The 22,191-nt window shown below is 47.9% G+C and overlaps 2 protein-coding genes across 5 annotated transcripts in view; both read left to right on the top strand.

The window, feature by feature from the left end:
- Window positions 1–513: 513 nt before the first annotated feature.
- On the top strand, window positions 514–868 carry LOC307242352 (protein myomixer-like; the record flags this gene model as incomplete). Its single annotated transcript, XM_080016785.1, has 1 exon — window positions 514–868. The coding sequence occupies one exon, from the start codon at window positions 514–516 to the stop codon at window positions 739–741; it is 228 nt and encodes a 75-aa protein (XP_079872911.1). The 3' UTR covers window positions 742–868.
- Window positions 765–22,191, top strand: part of mymx (myomixer) — a 33,593-nt gene continuing 12,166 nt past the window's right edge. The window contains exons 1-18 of one of the 4 annotated variants that reach the window (XM_080016782.1): window positions 765–1,448; window positions 3,203–3,352; window positions 6,505–6,651; window positions 7,119–7,310; window positions 8,558–8,641; window positions 8,878–8,996; window positions 9,766–9,880; window positions 9,967–10,047; window positions 10,371–10,486; window positions 11,650–11,803; window positions 15,965–16,131; window positions 16,238–16,334; window positions 17,091–17,240; window positions 17,761–17,910; window positions 18,927–19,183; window positions 20,306–20,441; window positions 20,561–20,761; window positions 21,560–21,712. In XM_080016782.1, the coding sequence (XP_079872908.1) occupies window positions 891–1,448; window positions 3,203–3,352; window positions 6,505–6,651; window positions 7,119–7,310; window positions 8,558–8,641; window positions 8,878–8,996; window positions 9,766–9,880; window positions 9,967–10,047; window positions 10,371–10,486; window positions 11,650–11,803; window positions 15,965–16,131; window positions 16,238–16,334; window positions 17,091–17,240; window positions 17,761–17,910; window positions 18,927–19,183; window positions 20,306–20,441; window positions 20,561–20,761; window positions 21,560–21,712 (3,027 nt within the window). In that variant the 5' untranslated portion in view covers window positions 765–890. Of the gene's footprint in view, window positions 1,449–3,202; window positions 3,353–6,504; window positions 6,652–7,118; window positions 7,311–8,554; window positions 8,642–8,877; window positions 8,997–9,765; window positions 9,881–9,966; window positions 10,048–10,370; window positions 10,487–11,649; window positions 11,804–15,964; window positions 16,132–16,237; window positions 16,335–17,090; window positions 17,241–17,760; window positions 17,911–18,926; window positions 19,184–20,305; window positions 20,442–20,560; window positions 20,762–21,559; window positions 21,713–22,191 lie in introns of all 4 variants that reach the window. The other 3 variants (XM_080016783.1, XM_080016781.1, XM_080016784.1) reach the window with 3 other exon arrangements.

The following is a 22,191-nucleotide window of genomic DNA, read 5'->3' as shown; positions in this document are numbered from 1 at the left end:
CTACCCCCCCCGCGTCTCCCAATTCAGTTCTCTCTATCTCTCTCCCTCTCTTTTCTCTGTCTCCCTCTCTGACTCCACCACTCCTCTTATCAGGAAGCTTTTCTCTGCAGGTTCAGGGAGGAGGTTTTGACAGCCAGGCTTTGCAGCAACACCGCCACCACTACCTCCATCGCCCCACCCTCCCCCAACACACACACACACACACACACACACACACCACCACCACTCTATTCACCCTCTGTCCTGCAAATGAGAGAGAGAGAGAGAGACTTTGACTTTTAAGAGAGAGCGAGAACTTAATTTTGAGAGGGGTGAGAGGGAGAGAGAGAGAGGTGGTGACTTCATTCCCTTTAACAAAACCTCCTTCTCCTCCCCTCCTTTCTGTTTTTTTTTCATCTTTTTCTTTTTTCAGTTTTTTTTTTTTATTATTTTGTGCGTGTGTGTGTGTGTGTGTGTGTGTCTCTCTCTCTCTCTCTCTCTCTCTCTCCCCCCGCACAGCGACAGCCAGGCAGCATGCCGGCAGTGTTCCTCCTGCTGCGGTCCCTGCTCACCAGGCTCCTCGGCAGCAGCGCGGCGGGCTCCGCGGCGCGGTTCCTCGGGAGAAGCGTCTCCGCGGCCGCCGCCCAGGTCGGCGCGGCGCTGCGCCACGTCTGGGAGCGCGTCCGGTCCCAGGAGTCCAAGGAAGCCATCCTGGGCTGCGTGCTGTGCATCCTCGGCATGCACAAGAAGGTGGAGAACTGACACCACCCCGGCGCCCGCCCCCCGCCCCCCGCTGGGTCACACCGAACAGACTCGACTGGAGAGACAGTCCGCACGCTTTTTATTTTATTTTTTATTTTTTGTTTTAGTGGTTTTTGGTGAGTTTGTTTGTTCTTTTTTTTTTTGCTGTGATGTCGGAGAGCGTGATGAGGAAGGTCCAGCCGTTCACCATCGGGACCCGGCTGTCGGCCCCCGCGGCGCCGACGGGCCCGAGCGGCTTCCCGCGGGTTTACCTCCGCGGGAAAAGCTTGCGGCATCACCTGGGCGAGGGCGGAACCCTCTACCTCGGCCGACCGCAGGTGCGCGCACCCGGCCCCGGACCCGGCCCCGGCCCCGGCCCCGGCCTCGGCCCGCGTCCGGTGGTCTCGTCGGCGCCGGTGAGGCAGGTGGCCCCCGCCCAGCGCCGGCAGGAGGACCCGGGCCAGGACCGTCTGCACCCGAACGCGGCCGCTTCTCCTTCTTCTCCTTCTTCTCCTTCTTCTCCTTCTTCTTCTGCCCCCGCTGTCTCGAGGTCCATCAGGAAGATAACCATCTCTGGGAGCGGAGAGGACGTCAAGGGGCCGGAGGGGCCCCTGGGGGCCCGCGTCAACAACAACAACAATAACAACAGCAGGGCCACGGCCCCTGGTGCCCAGCTGCCCCGGGTCGTGGGGATGCGCTGTGAGAACAAGACAAGCTCCCACCTCAAGGTAAACCTGCTGCTTCTCTTTTTGGGCGGATTTGACCAATTAGTCCACAACGCACTGGAGCGTCCATCACGGCTATGACGTCACGTTAAATGATTCAAGATTCAAAAGATTTGTTTGTCACCTACATTATTGCGCTGTACAGCATGTAGGGAAATGCTTTTGAGGCATTAGGCATTAACTCCAGAGACCGCGCTGGGCAGAGGACTACAGATAGAAAAATAAAAAAAGGGAAAAAAAAAAATAAAGAATAGGAATAGAGTAAAAATCAATGTACAGCATTTCAATTATACCAACAATCAACAACATAAACAATATATATATATATATATATATATATATATATATATATAAAGCATACGTCCAAAGTTTAACAACAATGAGGTGAACACAATATATTTATGACATGAGAAATATGTGTGAAGAGTGAGGTTGATAAAAAAACAGGGGATCGCAACTCTAATTCTATACAAATTTCCATCATAGTACAAACAACTCCCAAACTCCCTTAGGTCTAAATCCGGATCATCGCCATGGGGGTTTAGTTTGGTTTTGCGTTTATTACAGACGTTATTAAGAAGAGAGATATCAATAGAAAATGCCTGAGATGCATCACGAATCGTGAAGAAACCGATGAAGCATGAAAAAAAAGAGGAAAATACAATGCCAAATTGCTGATTTCTAATGAGAAATATCAAAACTAAAATACCTGTATGATCGCTGACTTCAAAGAAATGATATACTGGATGGATTTTGTTTTACTGGGTGTATCTTAAGCATATGGTGAAAACCTCCCGTAAAGGCATAGGAGCAAGATATTGGCAGTGTCATAAGATTATCAGCTTTATGAGATCCTATAAGGTTATCTTAGCTGTAGTTTGCTTCTTTGTGCAGCCCAAGCTAAACGTACGTATTGGTCTCTTCACTTTGAGCTCCGCTCCATCGCACCCTTCATAGAGGCAGGGTGCGCTTCAGTTCACTGGAAAACATGAGGTCAGGGAAGATGTTAACAATAGAAAAGGCATGGAGAAATTCTTACGGAGCCAGGTAATAAAACAGTGGCATGGCCGTGCTCCGATTGGCTCCTGTAAGAAGGACCAAATGTATGTATATATATATATATATATATATATATATATATATATATATATATATATATATATATGGAATATCAGTATTTTCTTTTTGTAAACACAAAAAAAATGTACTCTGTTGCTGTGTCCTGGTATGTTGAACAATGAACTATTCAGGGTTCTGGATGACACATCATGTTTACCTGTAAAACAAAACAACACCACCCATATATCCGTCCAATGCTGCTTCCTCCATTTGCCCAGATGTTTCCTGATTTCGGAGCGGCACAGCGCTCGTCCATTAAGGAAGTTGTGCCAGTCCATTTAGTTTCATCCGACGTGGCGCTGACAGTGGGGTTTTGTTGCGAGGGACCTGAGGGGCCCGTCCGACACATGTTTGCAATGTCTCTAGATTGTACAAAAGCTGCGATTACCAGTTTAAATGTGCGGTTAGACTTCCCCCGCCCTGTGAGGTGATTATTGTACGGTTGGAGAGCGCCGTCCTCTTCAGACCGCCTCACACGGCCCTTAATTCTTATGTGAGTTTATAATCAGTGGCAAATCCGTTCCGAGAGGACTCCCCGGGCATTCCTTGCACTCTGCCCAGTCTGCTGCGGTCTCCCGTCTTATCGAAGGCCCCCGTGTTTTCCAGCTCTGAGGAGGCCATTTTCTCCGCCCCCGCAGGTCTCAGTTGCCGGGCCTCCGTCGCCGAAGAGCGAGGCGCAGAAGAAGGAGGGTCAGCGGAAGGCTGCAAGCGACGGCCCCGTAGCCCTCGCGTCCCGGAGCGACTGCTTCACCCAGTGCGGCGCCCTCTTCAACAAGGAAATCCTTCAGGTGATCAGTGGCGCTGGTGCATGTGTCCCGCAGGCTGCGTTGGCCAGCCGGCCGCGGTCCGGGTCGCTCCGTGGATGTGTCCATCGCACGGCCTCGGTTTTTCGGCGTTGTGTTTGAATCGCTCATGAAAAGGCTCTCATTATCTTTCCTTTGGATACGATTCTTTCCTTCGCTTTGACACTGGAGGGAGATTGACTTGATGTTTGGCATATGAACACAATGCTCAAATTGCCTTAAGGGTCGTCTCAAGCCAACTTTGCGTATTGCTTCATCCACTCAATTTTTCTCCAAATTGAAAAGGGCGGGTGCGATGTAGGCCATTGCTATTCTAATCTAATAATGGTGTGGCAACCTGAATAAGTCCCTTTTTGCCTAGTACCGTTTGTTCCATTTAAAATATTTAAAATGTTTATCTGAGCTGGAGAAATGCTCAGAGGTAGTGGCCTTTAATAATCCAATGATCTCACACCCGCTTTACCAAAGCCAAAAAGGAAGGAGTGGGATTTGGATTTGGCGAAAACAAAACGAAATCCGACAAACAAATAAAGCCATTGGCACGAAATCAGAATGGACACTGCTTGTCCCCTGACCCTTTTAGAAAGGCAAAGTATGCACCGGTTCCTATTTGTGTCGGAGAACTGTACGAGCTGTGTTGGCTTCGGTCTAAGGGATGGGAGGGGAGAGGGGAAACCGCCACAAGTGAAGCAATTATTTCGGGGTGAGATCATCGCTTGGCTCCGTCTCTTCACGCCTATGGCCCGGAGAGACAGACCCGAGCAGCACAACTGGCCGTCTTATCTCATCGCCGACTCCGTCTCTCCGGGCCGAGAGAGGGGGACGTACTGGGAGCGATCCCCCTGGGCCGCGCGGACGTCCTTGGGTCCCGCAGTTGGCGTCGGCGTCAGAGCGGCTGCGCGCTCGCCACACAAGGGTGAAAATGTACGACACATACGCGGCCACCTCAAGCTCCGCCGCCCATCAACAGTGGGAACAAGCCAGACACGCTTTTCCGCCTGTTGTCTTTCGTCATTGGGGGTTATTTTAAACGACTCCCGGTATCCTGGTGCCCTGTGGGCCAACTTGATTTACGGCGCTCCGGTCGGCCGATAGTGCTGACGGATAGATGTTATTTCAGTATCGCTTTGCCGTGGAAGTGGAAGTGAGCCTTCCAGAGCAACACTTGTAAAACCCCGCCGCAGACCCAGGGCACCGAGCGAGGAGAGCAAAGCGGGTCATCGCACGGGGAACTGCGGCCCCTCCGACGGCCCCGTCCGTTCTACGGGAGGTCACGCGGCTGTTCGCCGTCTCATCCCCTCGATGAGGAGACGCTAGTGTTTGTAACCGGAGAGCCTTTCACTCCCAGAGCCGTGAAAGTGCTGAGACATGATTGCTCAATGCACTTGTTGACTAACCCCTCGTGTGTGAGACTGATACAGTTTGGTCATTTGTTTTGGTCAAAATTTTGGTTGTAACACCTTCTATTGAAATTTTTTCCACGGAAGTCGATCACTCGGGCCTGCTTTGGATCGTGTCTATTTTTTTACACAATATCAGAGTTTTCTCTTGTGATGGTCTGTTTTGCCGTTACATTTAGAAAGTGTTAGAACTCCCGACTGGTCCTTTATGACCATGCTGAGAACCTACAGTACAGCTTTCATCAAAAGGCCATTGTTGTGACGAGAACAGGAAGAAACAAAGCCATCACGGGCTTCCTGTATGAGGTCATTGCATTGCCATGAGAGCTGATGCGTGGAGATAAGGGCAGGCCTGTGGAGTCAAGCTCGGTTACTCTTGTTTAATGCAGAAATACCACAGCAGCCCCCCCCCCCCGGCGGCGGTCCCGTGAAGCTGTCGCACTCGACTCACTGAGGAAAGGTGACGTCACGTTTTTGACTTCCTGTCAATAAAGTTGTGTGGCCGCTGTGAGACGGGTGGCTCTGCTGTTTTGTTTGTACCATAACTCGTGGGGTTATGAAATGATGAGTTTCGGGGAAAAATATTTGTCGCTGCAGTGTTGCAATGAAGAACACACAGAGTTGTGGTCATTTCATAATACAGTATATTTATGTATGTATGTATGTATGTATGTATGTATGTATGTATGTATGTATGTATGTATGTATGTATGTATGTATGTATGTATGTATGTATGTATGTATGTATGTATGTATATATGTATGTATGTAAGTATATATATATATATGTGTATATATTATATGTGTGTGTACGTATATATAAACACATATATGTATGTATATATATATATGTATATATATATATATATATATATTTATTTTTATACATATATTTATATACATACATAGATATACACACACACATATACATATTTACACATCACATCATATATATATGTATATATATATATATATATATATATATATATATATTCAATTCGACTTGGGTCAGACATGGACAGCTAAATGAAGTGATTTATTAACACGCTCAATTATTTTGACTTGTGTGGGCTGCCCACATCCACGCAGGGAACAAGCTTCTACTTTCTAGTAACACTTCCTTGAGCTTGGCCACCTGGATGAGGACTATCCCATTCCATAACAAATGCTGCCAGAACATGCAGCTCAATATGACAAGGGCTTATGCAACGGATCCCGCGCGCATGCCAAAAGAAACGTCTGCTCTGCATAACGTGACAGGGGAGAGCGGGAGGACAAGGGCCCCGGTTCTCGAGGATGTTTCTGAAGTAATGTGTGTTTCTAAGCTCGGGTGGAAATTATCGCCTCGGTCTGGTCACTCGATCAGCGAAAAATAATAGCACATTGTGTTTACCCAGTGCCGACATTAGCATCTCGAAACCACTTTGCGCCGCGCCTCACCGAGTGTGCTATTGTTACGTTACACGCTGTCACACGGCGTGGACACCATGCGACGCTTTTAAAGCCTTTGACAGAAAAACGGCAACGGCAACCACTTTGAATGTGATTATTGAGAACACTGTAAAAAAAACCTTTATGTGGAAGAACAGACGGACACAGAAGTGAAGGGTCCTGATTGAACTGCTGAAGCACGAGGGCGTTAACCCTGCTGTGTCTCGGCCCCCGGCACGAACGCTCGCCTTACCCCGTTAGTGTTTGCCTTTCAGGGAGCGGCTCTAATATTGCCGTTCTCCGCAGGCGGAGGGCTGGATCAAAAGGAAGTTGCAGGACCTAAAAGACGGCGGAGACGTCCAGCACCGCTCCCTGGAGGACTGCGAGGAGGCCTCCCAGGCTCTTCACAGAGACCTCAGATACTTTGAGAACACCCTCATTCAGCTCAACCAGGTGAAAATGAACCTCGGCGACTCAGAGGACGACCTCAAACGGTCCCGCCACAGTAGCCATTAAAGCTATATTGAATGAAACACATAGAGAGCTTGACTTGTTTACTCTGGCTCCGTATAAAGTCATGTCACAGTTCTGATCAACCACCAAATCTTGCGTTGGCCAACAACCATTTTCTTTCACAGGAGTAGAGCACGGACCCGTTCTCATGGTTCTTAATGTTCCAGACGGGCCTGTCAACTCAGTTTACACTTTCACCCTCGGGACAAAATGTTTGGAAATAGAACATTGCGGATAATTAACCCTCCCTGACACACAGACGCCTTCGACGGGTGGGGGGCGGGGGTGGCAATTCTCCAAGGCGAGTTCCAACATCTGGCGCACAAGCAACGACCCTGCCAGATGATAGCCGCCTTGCGTACATAACCGGAAAGAAAAAGCACTAATATTTCTCCCATTTGCCCAAGATGGGCGACCAGTTGATCTGCAAGCCGAACCCCACCTCCGACCTTGTGAAGAAACAGCTCGGCCAGTTGAGGGACCATTGGCAGACTCTGAAGCAGACGGCGGCCAATCAAACACGGGTGCTGGGCGGAGCCAAGAGCCTCCATGAATTCAATCGGAAGGTGGAGCAGCTGGAGGCCTGGATTAAGGAAAAGGTAGAGCTGCAAATAAGATCATCTCTCATTCACTCTACGTCGGTATTTTTTTCTTGTAAACTTTCAATGTAAATGTGGATAATGCAGATTCTGCATATTCTGCAATAGAGCTGCAATGACTGGCCGATTAATCGATTAGTTGCCAAATAATAAATTCATCGACGACTATTTTGATAATCGATTAACCGTTTTGAGTGAAATTTCCAAAGAAGAAAGAAAATCTACAAATGCTCCGATTCCAGCTTCCTAAATGTGAATGTGTGCTGGTCTCTTCAGTCCTGTATGACAGTAAACTGAACATGTTCGGGTCGTGGACAAAACAAGACATTTGAGGACGTCACCTTGGGCTTTGGGAAACGGTGATCGACATTTTATGGACGAGACAGCTAATCGATTAATTGAGAAAATAATCGACGGTTTAATCGATGATTCAAATAATCGTACGTTGCAGCTCTATTCTGCAAGACACTGCAAATATAAGATAAGATAAAACTTTATTAATCCCCGTGGGTGTCACATCGGCAAAAAACAGTCAAGAAAGTCAAGAAAGGGAAAATAAGTATTCTGTGACATCATGGACACATCTATCCAGAGCACTCAACTGTACTACTTAGTGGCAGTGAGCCCAATGTGGGCAAAGATGTATTTTAATAATCAGAACATTCGTGTACTGTATATTACGGAACAGGAATATTACTGTATTAATATAACTATTTCACCGCTGTTACGACCGTATACCACTTTTATCAGTAATGCAATACTGTAACCTGTACTTACTATAAACTAACTGCCACTTGCTGGTATTTGGCTCTCTTTAGCTATGCATACATGTTTGTTCTTTCTTATCTCATTTTCATTTCTACCTCTTTCTTTTCTCCACCTAAGTGTTGTCTAATTTTACTCAGTTCATGTAAAGACGGTGCTAATTTGAACATGTGCCTGTGTCATCTGTCGACGTCAGTGTTGTACTTACTTACTGCAGAGTAAGTACAGTGTATGTACTTACTATATATTCTAAAATATCGTCCACCAACGGCCACGGGCAGACACGGACATCGTGCGTAGCTCAAGCTGATTTAACTGGAGGCCCCGTCCCCGCCACTTGTTTTCCGGCTGTTCCGAAATTAGCTCCACTAATCTTCATTCACTTGCGTTCACTCTCTGGAAGCCATTTCTGCTTCTCGTCCTCTGCCGTCGCGAGGGTTGGGAGGGGAGTCATCCGCCTCTTTTTCCCCTCGTCCCAGCAGGAAGAGGAGCAGCGCCTGGTGAGCGTCCTGGCGGAAAGCGTTGACAAGATGCAGCTGACGAGGAGAATCTTAGACCTCAAGCAGGTGAGGGCGGCGAGCGGGCGCAGGCGGGAAGGGGGCGCGTCAGCCCTTCCCGCCTGCGGTGATCTTGAGACTCTCATTTGGCTGGAAAAAGCTCCCTTGACCGCTGTTGCTTACTTCATCGATTGTTGGGTTTTTCATTTGTGTCATACGTGCATGTATTTATTGTTCTCCTCCCGGGGTGCACTGTAACGACGGCTGAAGTCATAGTTGGCCTGCGCTCCGTATTCCCCCTGCAGGACGAGCAGCTATACAGGAACCTCCACGAGGAGATCAATCAGTTGGCGCTGAGGCTGGAGAAACAAGGGAAGACAGATGGAAGAAACATCTCCAGCAGGAGAAAGCACGTCAACAAAATGTGAGCCTCCCCGACCGAATCTGAGGAGAATTTTTTTCATCTGAGAAAATCGGAAAGAATAAACAGTCGAACTTTGTTCTTTTTTTTTTTTTTTTTTTTTCTTTGACCTTAGAATCGTGTGTAGAAGTTCCAAAAATAGCTGTTTTTTTATGTGAACTATGTAATTTGTTGAAGAGAATAGAGGAGTTTTGATGCTCCAAAGGAAGAGATCCTGATTTTAAGATTTTTTTTTTTTTTTTAAGCCTGCTTCACAAAAGCGACAAGAACAAAGCAGAGGTCCATTCGTTCCTATGGAGAGTCTGATGCCAACCTGATGCGTCACGTTTTGGTCCTGCACTACGACCAGAAGTTATGTTGGTCAAATTTTTAGTTGGAAGTCGGCTTAAAAAGAAGTCAACAAATCAATTATTACACAAAGGCATACACGTCATTTGATTTTTGAAGTGAATTCTGTGTATTTTTTGCAAACACTATAGTAAATGACCAGCTGAGCAAACTACTCGCTGTCGCTCTGGAAAAAAACAACATTCCCGTTTTCTCTGACGCGAAACTAAGAGGCAGTTCATCCGACGCCCACAAGAGGGAGGATTCAACTGTCGGATGAGGTTACACTTTCGATGTGAGGCGGGCTTCAGAGTCGAACAGATTGCTTCCCTCGTTCCACAAGGTCACGTCAGGCAAAATGCTCTCATAGTTTTGCCTGATTCAGACTTTTTTTTTTTTTTTTAATTTGCTGACAACGATTTATTTATTTTATTTTTCCATCTAGGTGGCTGAAGGTGCAGTCCCATCTGAAGAACTACCGGGAGACTCTGCAGCTCGCTCTGGAGGTGTCCTCGTTCTACCAGCAGGCGGATAATGCGCTGTTCGCCATCAACAACGCGGTAAAGGGAACTGGGTCGCGTGGGGGCGGACGTGCGAAACGCCCTGGGGAATCCGCTTCGTGACGCGCGTCTTGTTTCCGTTTCAGAGAGCAAACGCGTCCGCCTGCACAGTGGGGGAGACCCCCTGCAGAGACAGGGAGATCCGCGACATCGCCACTCAGATCATGGTGGGTGACATCTCTCCTGTCGCGGAACTTTCCACATCACAGTGTCATGATATTTTTGGGGTAATAACCGCAATATTTCACGATATTTCAGTCAAGGTGTCATCCTGGTACTTCCTGCATGCTACTTGATGCATACTACGGTTTTACGCATGTTAAACACATTGACATACTAAATTAGTCGCCCCGATGCGCGCTGCGGCATCCGTGTTGCTCCACAACCAGATGTTCAGGAGTTTCCCCGAACAACTGAAAACAGCCGAACTCCCGCCCGCGTGACGCGGCAGCGCCGGCCGCTACTGACCTCCGCGGCGTTTCTCTGGCAGATGCTGGACGTGACGGTCTCCCAGTTGTCCAATCTCCATCCCGCCCTGGCGGCCGGAGTCACGCGAAAGCAGTGCGAGGTGAAGGATTGCTGGGCGGCGCTGCAGACGGCCGTCAGGTAAGACATCGGAGGCCCCTGGGGGCCCGGGGAACCGCGGACAGCCGCGCCGGCCTTCCATACTCGCTCAGCCATTGCAACCGGTAATGAGGCCGCTGCAGATTTCCAATGAACTGGAGTTTTTGGCTCGGACATTTTATGTTATTAGCGCGCTGTTACTCTATGTGCGTTGGCAACGGCGAGTTTGGAGCGCTCCGAATCACAATTAAAGTCGTGTAAAGATGTTTTATTTCCCCCCTCTTGATCAAGTCTTGTTTGATTTGGATTTGAATCAATGAAAACAAAATAGAGCATAGGACCTCGCTGGTGGTCGAACTACCGCGCAGTTTTCACTCCGAAGACGTCAAGTTTTAAACTCGTACTACACGTACGTTTCCAAATAAATCCTTGGGAGGCCGAATACTTCGGTGTCCCAGTCGTATGACTTTACTTTGACAAGATTTTGACGTTTCGGTGGAACCCGTTTGAATAGGGTTTTGAGAGCTGAGGTATAGAATTGAATTGGTATTTACTTCACAGGGGAAATACTCTATTGGCAGGGTGATAGTAACTACTACACTACTACCAAACATCTACTGTAACTTCTAGGTGAATACAACAGAACAAACGGAATGACATTTTCGGACATTCAAGATTCACCGAAAAAAAGTGGCGTTTGTCTTTTTTGTGAAAAAGCTCACTTTATAAACGCAATGAACACATTTTCTTTGCAGGAATACCTGTAGAAGAGTGTTCATTTTGAAGCAACTGCGTGTGAAGTGAGGGTGGAAACACTGACACGGCGGTCAGTGGTCTGACCTCGATTCCAGATTTTTTCTACTATATGCGAAAAAAAAATTTATTGTGACATTTCGTAATTCAGATCAGTTCTGACATCCCTCTCCTGCATCTCCATTTCTCCCAATTTTTTCCCAGTCCTTCGTCGAGCCTCTCACGCCAGGCTATCTCTAGATCCAAATATAACAACAAATATGACAAATATATAATACATCTTCTCTCTCTTATCAGACGCTTTCATGACTATTTAAACCTCGCATACACAAACACTCGGCGGGTTTTTAATCCATATCTTGAATCTATCATGCCGAGCTTTTTGGAGCTTCGTGACGTCAAGCGAAAGCTGTGCTGACAGGCCTGACATCCCCGCCGCCCCCCCTTTGCAGGAGTGACAGAACCCCACCGCCTCCCACTTTCACCAGGGAAGAGGACGACCCCCTGACACCGGCCCGGGAGCCACAGTGCAACGTGGGAACGGAGCCGCAGAGGATCATGGGAAAGGAGGGGAAGGAAGAGCAGAATCGCCTCAAAGGCTGCGTGGTAAGAAGGGGTTTTGTTTTTTGTTTTCTTTTACATTGAACTGCGGTTTTCAGCTGAGAGAAGGGGGGGGAGAAAATGTCCAACATGAGCCTCCAAAATAAAAGCAGGGAGTAAAACTAAAGCCATCCTCTCAGCTTTTATTTTGGAGGCTACGGTGTGGCAACTCCTTTATTGGCAAACGGCAAACTTTACGCGTTGGATTTTTAATAAACAATTCATTCACAATTTTGAACACACAGTCTTACACGCACACACGCACGTAACCTGCCCAAAACCATATTATGAGCTATAACCTGTTATGTCCCATATAAACGGCGCCTCAGTCAATCAAATGCAAAAAGGAATAAAGGCTGTCTTTTTTTTTTTTCTTTTCTTTTTTTCCAAAAAAGAGATCCAAACTTTTTATTGTAGTATGTTATAATTTTTTTCAACATGCTGGGCGGGGGAATTCCCAGGCAGAACCTGTATTCCATTAGCACAACAATACAACATGCTGTATTTGTGCACTGGGGCTGCTTTACGTTTTCCGTGTCTGTTCCTCGCTATCTGTTTAAAAACACGTACAAATATAGCACGGCACGCCGCAGAGGAAGAACTCCTGGAGGTGTTATTTACCCTGGCTCAAGGATTCCATAAGTTTCCATGAAAAATCTCGAGCAATGACAGCACAACATGGACGAGCGTAAGCCAATGCAAATAGGTCCCCTTCACTTCGAGTCAAACGCTTAATAGATTTCATATCCTCTGACATTATGGTTGGAATAAAAACTTGGCTTTCCACTACTGTGGCAAAAAAAAAGGTCCACAGTTTTTGGATTCGTGTGATATTCGTTCGCTTTACAAGTCGGGGGTACATGTAAGTGGATTATCTGCAGGGCCCTTGTAGTCTTTAAATACAACGCGCTTCACATCTCGTAGGCCGCCGGGACTTTATTGAACACGTGGCCGTCCATAAAACCTACAAGGAAATAACTGTTTCGCTGGAGAAAGAGGAGTTATTTAGTAACTTAAGTGTGTGGTATGTTAAAAACCAGCAATTATGTTTATATTTAGTCTTTTATGTCGGCAATTTGCCTCTTAACAACATGGAGGTGAATGCACAGTGGCTATTTGTGTTCAGGCCACAGGTATCCCATGAGGCAGCGCTCCTCTCCTTTCCTTGAACCCCCGGCTCGCATGAAACCCCCCTTTAGTCCCACCCTCACAAAGAAATATAGGATTTAGTTGGATATTTCCAGTAATGTTCTATGAAATCTTTATACAGTGGTAGCTGGATTTACGACCACATCTACTTACAACTAATCCAAGATACCAGCAGCGATAGTCGAAAAAATTTGTATCGACTTGAGACCGACTGCTCCAAGATACGAGCGTGGAAACTTGCAGTTGGCACGTCGGCGGCCAGTCAGCAGTCAGTCAGCAGCCAGTCAGCAGCCAGTTAGCAGCCAGTCAGCAGTCAGTGAGCAGTCAGTGAGCAGTCAGTGAGCAGTCAGTCAGCAGTCAGTCAGCAGTCAGTGAGCAGTCAGTCAGCAGTCAGTCAGCAGTCAGTGAGCAGTCAGTCAGCAGCGAGTCAGCAGTCAGTGAGCTGTCAATCAGCAGCCAGTCAGCAGTCAGTGAGCAGTCAATCAGCAGCCAGTGAGCAGTCAGTGAGCAGTCAGTCAGCAGCCAGTCAGCAGTCAGTGAGCTGTCAACAGCAGCCAGTCAGCAGTCAGTCAGCAGTCAGTGAGCAGTCAATCAGCAGCCAGTCAGCAGTCAGTGAGCTGTCAACAGCAGTCAGTCAGCAGTCAGTCAGCAGTCAGTGAGCAGTCAATCAGCAGCCAGTCAGCAGTCAGTGAGCAGTCAGTCAGCAGCCAGTCAGCGGGCGACCTACATGGTGTGCGTATGTAGTTCATGGCTTATGGATATTTTTTTCACATTTACTGTGTGTTTTGTTTATTTTCACCCTCCATGATGAGTCCTAAGAAGAAGACGATGGAAAAAGGCAACGACTCCCATTGAAACTAAGAAGGAAATCATAGAGAAATATGAGCCTGGTGTATATGGGAGAAATTGCTTCGACATACGACTGTTTTAACATACGACCGTTCTTATAGAAAGAATTACAGTCGTAAGTCGAGGTACCACTGTATAAGAATACTATAGGAATATAGGAATTCTACGCTTTTGTGGGACAATTCCTATAGGATGTATGACACAATCCCATAGGAATTCCTATAAGAAGCCTGTAGCCGTTCTCCTGCCACACGCCACCGAAGTGGCTTTTCCAGGGCGTGTCGACAGAGAGACAGGCAACGATGGTTAAGGACAAACCGGTTTATTGGCAAGATGTAACATGCCTGGAGCAGATGGAATGGTGTCATGACAAACGCTCCCCTCCCATGTGTGTGTGGGGCTCGGTGATTTAACCCGTGCGCATCGATTGCTCTGATGAGCAACAGGTGCAAAGCCACCCCTGATCCTGAGCCCAAGACAGGTGCGGCTGCTTAAATCACACCACCCCCAGACCACAAAGCAACCCCAACTTATACAATCTTGTACGAATGCTTCAGAGAATACTATAGGCATGCTATAGAATACTGTAGGAATATTATGGGAATTCAAATTTTATTTTATTTTTTTCATGAGCAATTTTTGTCTCATGGCTTTGCTGCAGACTGCCGAGGCCAAGACGGCTACGTTTGCAGGCGGGAGAACCAACTGTAGCTTCACAGGAAGTAAATGCACAGACACCTGCATATGCACACACACACATTCGAGGCGGGATTTCACTCAGTAAACCAATTAAGCGCCAGTGTCCAGAGTCAGCACACAAACATGCAGTATACCAATTGCCGCGCGTTATACAGTATGTGTGTCACGTTTTTAGCCTCTGTCAACAGCATCCCAGTCCCCTTTTCTCTTGCCGGAGGTGAACGTCTGTTTCTCCGGCTAATTGCAGCCAGATGCCAGCGCTGCGGAGCAGATGGGCCGAAGATGGTGCCGGTGTAGTGATAGTTCTTGGCTGACATCACCGCATAGCACGCTGCAGACGCACACAAAGCGAGAGGGAGAGACTGGGAGAAAAGTAAAGAGCGTTAATGTTCTGTTGAATGAAGGCGTAGGGGACGTGAAGAGGACGGGATCTCATCAAGCGGTGGAACACGGAGTTCCTAAAAACAGTAGTTGTTTACAGCGGAGGGCGGCGTGATGGACGAGGAACGGAAGCGAGCGACAGGCGAGCGGACATGGGGTCGATGGTTATCAGCCCGTCGTCAAATAAATCGCGTCAGAACGTTGCTCTCCCCGTTGTGAATGTGTAAACACACGGATAATTTGCCGCTATGAAATTCAGACTGCTCTATAAACCAACTGGCGTGTTAGTCAATTATGTTAGGCCCCTTCGTTTTTTATGGCATCTCCTGCAGGATTTGTGGAGGCAACGCTCCTCTCCAGCTCTGACTCACTCCCTCTGTAAACCCAAGTTAGAGAATGCCGGGGGTTGAATTAAAGCCACTCCATAAAACACCATTCTTAATGGCTGCCTTGTGCTGGTTGGCCTATGTGTAAATTCAGCATTCATGATTTTTTTCCTTTTTTTATGTTTTATTTAAACCTTAAATTATGTCTATTTGTCATGTGTTTGTTTTTTTTGTTTTTTTTGCAGAAAACTTGCTGTGCTGTTGCAACACGACAAATGACGAATGCACAAAATGTATTATGATCTGCATTATTTTTGAATACGTTTATATTGGAGGCTGTTTGTGAGTGGGTGAGAGGGTCTTTAGACTAAGGATCCTGAACGTTTTCACTCTGGAAAGGAGCGGTGCTTGGGCCTTTGGCAACTCTCTCTGAACCCGAGGGGTTGTTAAAAAGAGGCTCTGTGGCTGTTGATGTCTCCCTAACACACTTTTGCACACAGTCAAGTTCCAAAACAACACTTCCCACCTCCTTGAAAAACAATAAAAAAACAATTTGTCGAGTCTCTCCAGACGGATCGGGGGGGTTTTCACGTCAGGAAACTACTATGGCAACATCACGCTGACCTACAGCATTGCTCCTCAGAGTGTCGCCACTAATGAAAGTCGTATTTCATCTTGCAGCATGTGTCCTGTCACGTCTTGACATTAATCAAATGTCCCCTCGTTGTTTTTTTTAAGAGCCTTTTGCTCCTTTTTTGATCAGAACTCCCGTGACTGCCGAAGCGCTCAGACAGCTCTGTGTGGCACAACCCTGCAGCAGCAGCAGCAGGAGCAGCATTTGCCGAAGCTCGCCCCCCCGGCCCTGGGAGACGGCCGTGCCCCTGCAGATGACGATGATGTCACGCTCAGACATAAGTCGTTGGTCGAAAGGTGACATTTCATTCCGGACCCCCCCCCCCCCCCCCCACCTCGGCGCGGCCCACTCCTTATGTAAGTCATAATTGGAGTCACATGTCGGTGTTTGCTTTTGCTGCAGGAAAGCGAGAAGGGAGCCCAAGCTCCAGGCCACCACCCCACGCGGCCACCCACAGCTCCATGTCCAGCTCCAGAAGTTCACCCTGTCTGCTGACAAGGTGGCTTTTATATTTATATATGTTAATTAATTTATTATTTCTTTACATTAATTGATTATTTATTTATTGCATTATATATTATTTATCAATATTATTTATTTATTTATTTACATCAATTTATTCATCAGTGTTATTATTATTATTATTATTATTATTATTATTATTATTATTTCATTTATCTGTGAGGGAACATACAATAATAACATGTTGCCATCTTCTATATATCTGTTTGATATATCATAGTACATTTAGCCTGAGATCATTTTTATCTGTAGTGCAATTGGCAGGTTACAATGAATACAAGGATGTCACAATAATCCACAATACACAGGCAGACAATAGACACTGGGGAGAAGTGTCATCATATTCACAGCTTTGATTGGTGACTGGTCACATGCACACGAATGAAAACACACCTGCGCCTGCCACATATGCATACAATAGCTTTACAAGTTTCATGTACTGTACACACCATAACTTGTATGATGTGCATACGTTATATGATGTATATGTGTGTAAGTACATGCATGTCTTTGTATGTGTGAAGAGGTGCTGGTGTGCGTGCGTGTGTGTGTGTGTGTGTGTGGGTGTGCGTGTGTGTGTGTGTCTGTGTGTGCGTGCCAGCTTCTGCTGTGTAATTTCCAGGAATTGTCCTGGATCCTCTTTCCACGTACCTCTTGTGATAATGATCGAGTCTCACCCTTCCTCACATGTCATCTCCCGCTCCACAACGGACCTCCCTCCCGTCTGTCACAGACCCTGTCCTGGCTCAAAGACAACGTGGCCACGGCAACGCAGGTGTGCTCCATGGCCAGTTTCGACGGGTTGGAGGCGGCCGGGAGGTGTCAAGAGGCTCTCGAGCGGGAAATCCTTTCCAACAGAGCCCGGATCGAGGTGGTCAAAAGGGTAAACCTGCGCAGCCAAACCTTCCATTTCTCTGAACGCATGTGATCTGCTGCGTGAAAAATCCCCAAAATTGTCAATAGGTGACGTTTTGGACAGGAAGTTGAATACCTAATACAAAATTCACAACAATCACAGAAACTGAACCGCAGGCGCTGCAAAAGAAAACACCCACAGCATGAGCGAGCGTATATTGCAGTAATTAGTGGATGTCTCACTAACTTGTAATTATGATTTTTTTTCTGTTATTTAAAATGATTTACGTAATAACATGCATTCATAGCCATTATCTTAACACATGTACATATGTAGATGATACCACAGAATTGCCAAAACACGCTGGGGGCAATAGTATAATTCACTATTCAATAGCGACACAGGAAGTATTTCTGTCCATTTTTTTTTGTGGCAAGGTTTATTTAACATTTGGTCTATGTAGAGCGTTTTGTACTCGACCTATGTACAGATTACACATAACTTATCAGTTTTCACCCCGCCCCCCCATTCCGCATGAATCTCTCAGGAGGGCCGCGGGCTCATCCGAGCACATCACCCCGGCGGGGAGAAGATCGAGGCGTTCCTGGGCCAGCTGGAGGTCCTGTGGGAGGAGCTGCGGAGGAGGCACCAGAGGAACGGCGTCTTCCTGCGCGCGTCCGAACAGCTGGGCTTCAGGGTGAGGCCCGTCCGCCTGCCTGTCCGCCTCGAGCGGGATCGAAGGCAACTGCGCTGTGAGAGCGAGCGGCTGTTCAGGCGATGCTGATGTCAAAGGGCGAGACGCGCGTATGAATGGAATGCCAGACCATTGCAGGGCCCCACCCGTTCACACCCAGGGGCCACTTGCGTGTCCTTGGAGGTGGGGAAGGCTCCACCCCGTGCTTGCTATTCCATATCAATCAAGCAATATTTTTACACTGTCGATCCATAGGAAAATGGTCCGTGGATAGTTTACCCCTACCGGCTTGGAACAGCATTCTCAATTTGTTAGCAATGAAATTGTACCGGCCATTCCATCTTACAAGGCCGGCTACCTTGGCTTTCCAGTTCTGGCTGCCGGTTTCACTGTATTACATTTATTATTAGTCATAAAGTCTGCATGAGTAGAAGGTCTTCTTGAGTTCCCGAGTAAGTCGATTAGCTTTTTCAAATTCAATTTTGATTAAAAAGTACATTTATGGTCCCGACACGATTCTGGAGCGGCGTTCATACCGTGAGAAGTCCTGCGCTGGCTCCGAGCTTGAGACGTCATAACTTTCCCTGAGCAGCGCTTATTGACTTAAATTTTTTACCCCCTTAATTGACAGAACTGGCAAATCCCCACCCAATCCCCGCTTAAAGTGTACAAAGACCTGTCCAACGAATATAAATTGTGCTGCTGTGTAATTCAATAAGGTCGTGGAAAGAGACTGAAAATCCACCTGGACTGATTCCTGACCCGGGAAAAAGACACAGATCTTTTATTTGCGCGGAGATGTAGGTCAAGACACTCTCTACCTGCGAAGTCTGAAGTGTTCCAGGGTTCCGCCCGCCAGTTATCCATGAGTGACTCCTTTGGACATCCCATCATGTCCTGATTTTTGCATTAAATCACATCATTATGGAAAAACCTTTCAGAGCGTGAAGGGATTAAATGCTCATATCTCTCTCTCTCTCTCTCTCTCTCTCTCTCTCTCTCTCCCTCCCTCCCTGCAGGTGGTAAAAGTGCTTCAGGCCCTGGGCAGCCTGGAAGCCTGGCTGGAGTCCGTGGAGTTGTCCATGAGCGAGTCCTCCCTCGCCGGTGACCCCGAGACCATGAGCGTGGCCGAGAGGCAGAGCCGTCTGCTGGAGAGGGAGGTGGCGGCGCGGGGCCTGGAGCTGGGCGCTCTGCGGCAGGAAGTGGAGAGGCTTCGCGGGCAGTGTCACCCGCACACGGTGGGGCTGCCAGCCCGCATGGAGGCGGTAGAAAGAAAGTGAGTGCAAAGTGTGTATCGTGGTGTGGTGTAGTGTGGTGTGGTGTGGTGTGGGTGGAGATCAGGGGGGCGGGGGCTGTCTTGGCTGTGGTCCTCGATGATTCATGCCGTGGATGTTAGTGATCGCGCTGTGCCCTGAGGTTGCGGTGGTTTTTGGGGGTTTTTTTCGCCGCGATCGGGAACAAAGTAAGAAACGCTCAGTGTTTCCGAGCGCTTCCAAAGTTCCACTCGCCATTGCCTCGCACGACACATAAATTGACCAAAGTGAATGTAGAAGAGCTTATTCATAAGAGTTATTTTAAAAATAACCATTTCACCCCGTAAAAGCACTAAATTGATATTTTCATAGAACTCACAAGGTGATTTTTATTTCACACCAATTTGGGATGAATGAAAAGAACAAATAATCTCTGTATGGTCATATACTGCGAGGCTGAAGTCTGCTTTTGTGATTCCTGAAAGCACACGGAGGTCTGGAAGGAAGGTCTGTCCCAGACTCCGGACACGCACTTCACCTGCGGGGCTGTCAGTGTGGCCGTGGTAGTCTCCATGCTTTCAGCTTGACGGCTCTCCTCTGCGGGGCTGTTTAGCGGACGCAGTCGCCTCCGAGTCCCCGGCACGTTCTCATGACGTTGGCTTTACTCATTGCACCCACCTATGTCTATAAACAGACGGCCAGACTCTGTAAAGGACACCCAGCTTTCCCAAAGCAAATAAAAGATGCGGAAAGAGCTTGGTTTACATGTTTCCAGGGTGGGGGTGTCAGGTAGAGGCCCAAACTACTCAGCAGCTGTAAGACAGTTGGGGTGACATCATTATTTTGCCCTACACTTGAGTGGCAGGGCTCAAGGCTCATTTGTTCTGGGACGGAAAAAAAAAATCTCAGGTTGCGTCTCATACAACTTCCAGTATAAATGAATGGGCAGCAACTCGGTTTATGGTGTGAGAGGTCTGTATTCGTAAGGGAATTTGACGTTTGAATTCGTTGACATAAATCTTTGGTTGTATGAAAAAAAAAAAAGTGTTGCTTGTGGAGGGTTCTCAGGTCTTGCATTCCTGGATGGAACAACGGTCGTAAAAGAAAATAACAACACGATCGCCCCGGTTTGCCTGGAACCCCAGGTACCACCGCGTCCAGAGCGCCCTGACCCAGCAGAGCTCTGAGCTGCAGGACACACGCATGCTGACGGAGTTCCTGGAGCGGGTGGAGCTGGAAGAGAGCCAGGAGCTGAGCCGAAGTCCCTACGGCCTCGGGCAGGTGGGGGAAACCGAATTCGACATCTCGGCCGCCGGGATGTCGGTGTGGCCGAAACAAGCAAACCGCGACGTTCTGCCTTCATACGCGTTTCCGTGTGCGGCCTTCTCCTTTCTCGACAGCCCCTCCACAGCGAGATGACCTCCAGCCCTGCTCTGCTGTGTCTCCCGAGCGGCGGCGGCGGCGGCGGTGAGCCCCTGATGGAGAGCATGGGGGATCCCGTGGAGGAGCTGCGGGAGGCGGTGGAGATGCTGAACGACACGGCGAGGGAGAGAGGCCGGTCGCAGGGGCACGACGCCGCCGTCCAGGCGCTGCTCAGCAAGGTGAGGCCATGTCGGGGCGGGGAGGGATCACAGGAAACTCTTTGCGGACTATGTTCCCAAATGAAGTACGGCGACGGGCACGATCTCTGTTAAATTCTATAGATCTCAGATGCAGCCGCCTTGGGTTGACGGTCTCCGCGGTCTTCACAAACAGCCGCTAAAAAAAACCTATAAAACAACATCTGTTTCTTTTTGTCTCTGGCAATATACTTTAATTAGCTCCAAATGAGCTGTCACACTGTTCAGCTCATCTTTTCTACTGGAATAGAAACAGCCAGGGTTTTTTTCTAAATAGTTATTATTCATTTGATTTTTGGGACGTTAAAGAAATAAACATGTCAGAATTATTGACATGTTCACATGAATCTACATTCAGGGCTGTAGAGTGGCTGAAACATGGAGTGTGGACTTCGGACGATTGATGTTGATCAAGCAATGTGCCGGTCAACCCTGTTAGTGTACTGACTGAAGTCAAGTCAAATAACTTCTTAAAACATGTACACGCCCACCTACATTTTCCGTCATGCTTTCAAGTTCTGAAACAGCGTCGGATCAGCCGCCCAGAGTTTCATGCTGGTTATTGTGTCAAAACACAATAACCAGCATGGCAAACCAATGACGGACTCAGTACGGTGACGTTAAACAGATGGTGGTGGAAATGATGAATCAACCTGGGACGATCAGCCCGTCCAGTCCTCGTAGGTTGGAACGATATTGTGTTTATAAGCGCCGCTGAGGCATTGTCCGATAACGTACCCTGTGACGTTGCGACTCATTACGACAACTGTGCCGTTACAGCACGCCGGTCTGGCGGTGCAGGTGGAGGAGAGCTTGTGCTGCAGCAAGGAGCTCAGCGTGGACATCCTGGAGAGGGAGACCGACATGGCCATCAAGTGTGAGCCGGAGCGCTGCAGCCTGGGCGGGCTGCAGGAGCAGCAGGACCAGCTGGAGGTAGAAAACCCGTCCGACTCATCGATTCATATTTGAAACAGCGCTCCACGGGTCCAAAGGGAAACTACACCCTGGGTCTCTCTCATTCTATAAATAGAAATAGTTGCTTACCTACGGAGGTCACCAGCGCTCTACATGTAGGGGAGTCCAGGAATCCACAACCAAGAGAGGGTCACAAGAACAGCGTCGAGCACTCTACGAGGACAAAGCAACCAAGCGAGACTCAATTACTTATTCCTCAATTTCTTAAATTAGTTTGACGCTTCTTTGTTGTGGAGTTTCCCTTTAACACAGTAGTGTAGTTTCCATTCTACTGACAGCAGACGATAAACTTAAACTCGTTGTGTCATTAAAAAGGGGAAGCCCCTCTGCAGAAATCCACGATCCCCCCTTCACACATTGTTCCCCAGTCTGTTTCCTGTTACGCCCTGAGTTGCTCACGTCTAGCTGAGGCCAGCGCTGTGTTTAGCTTAGCTTAT

Source organism: Zeus faber (assembly GCF_960531495.2).
Source record: "Zeus faber genome assembly, chromosome: 16".
NCBI lineage: Eukaryota > Metazoa > Chordata > Actinopteri > Zeiformes > Zeidae > Zeus > Zeus faber.
This window is presented reverse-complemented; position numbering and strand designations above follow the sequence as displayed.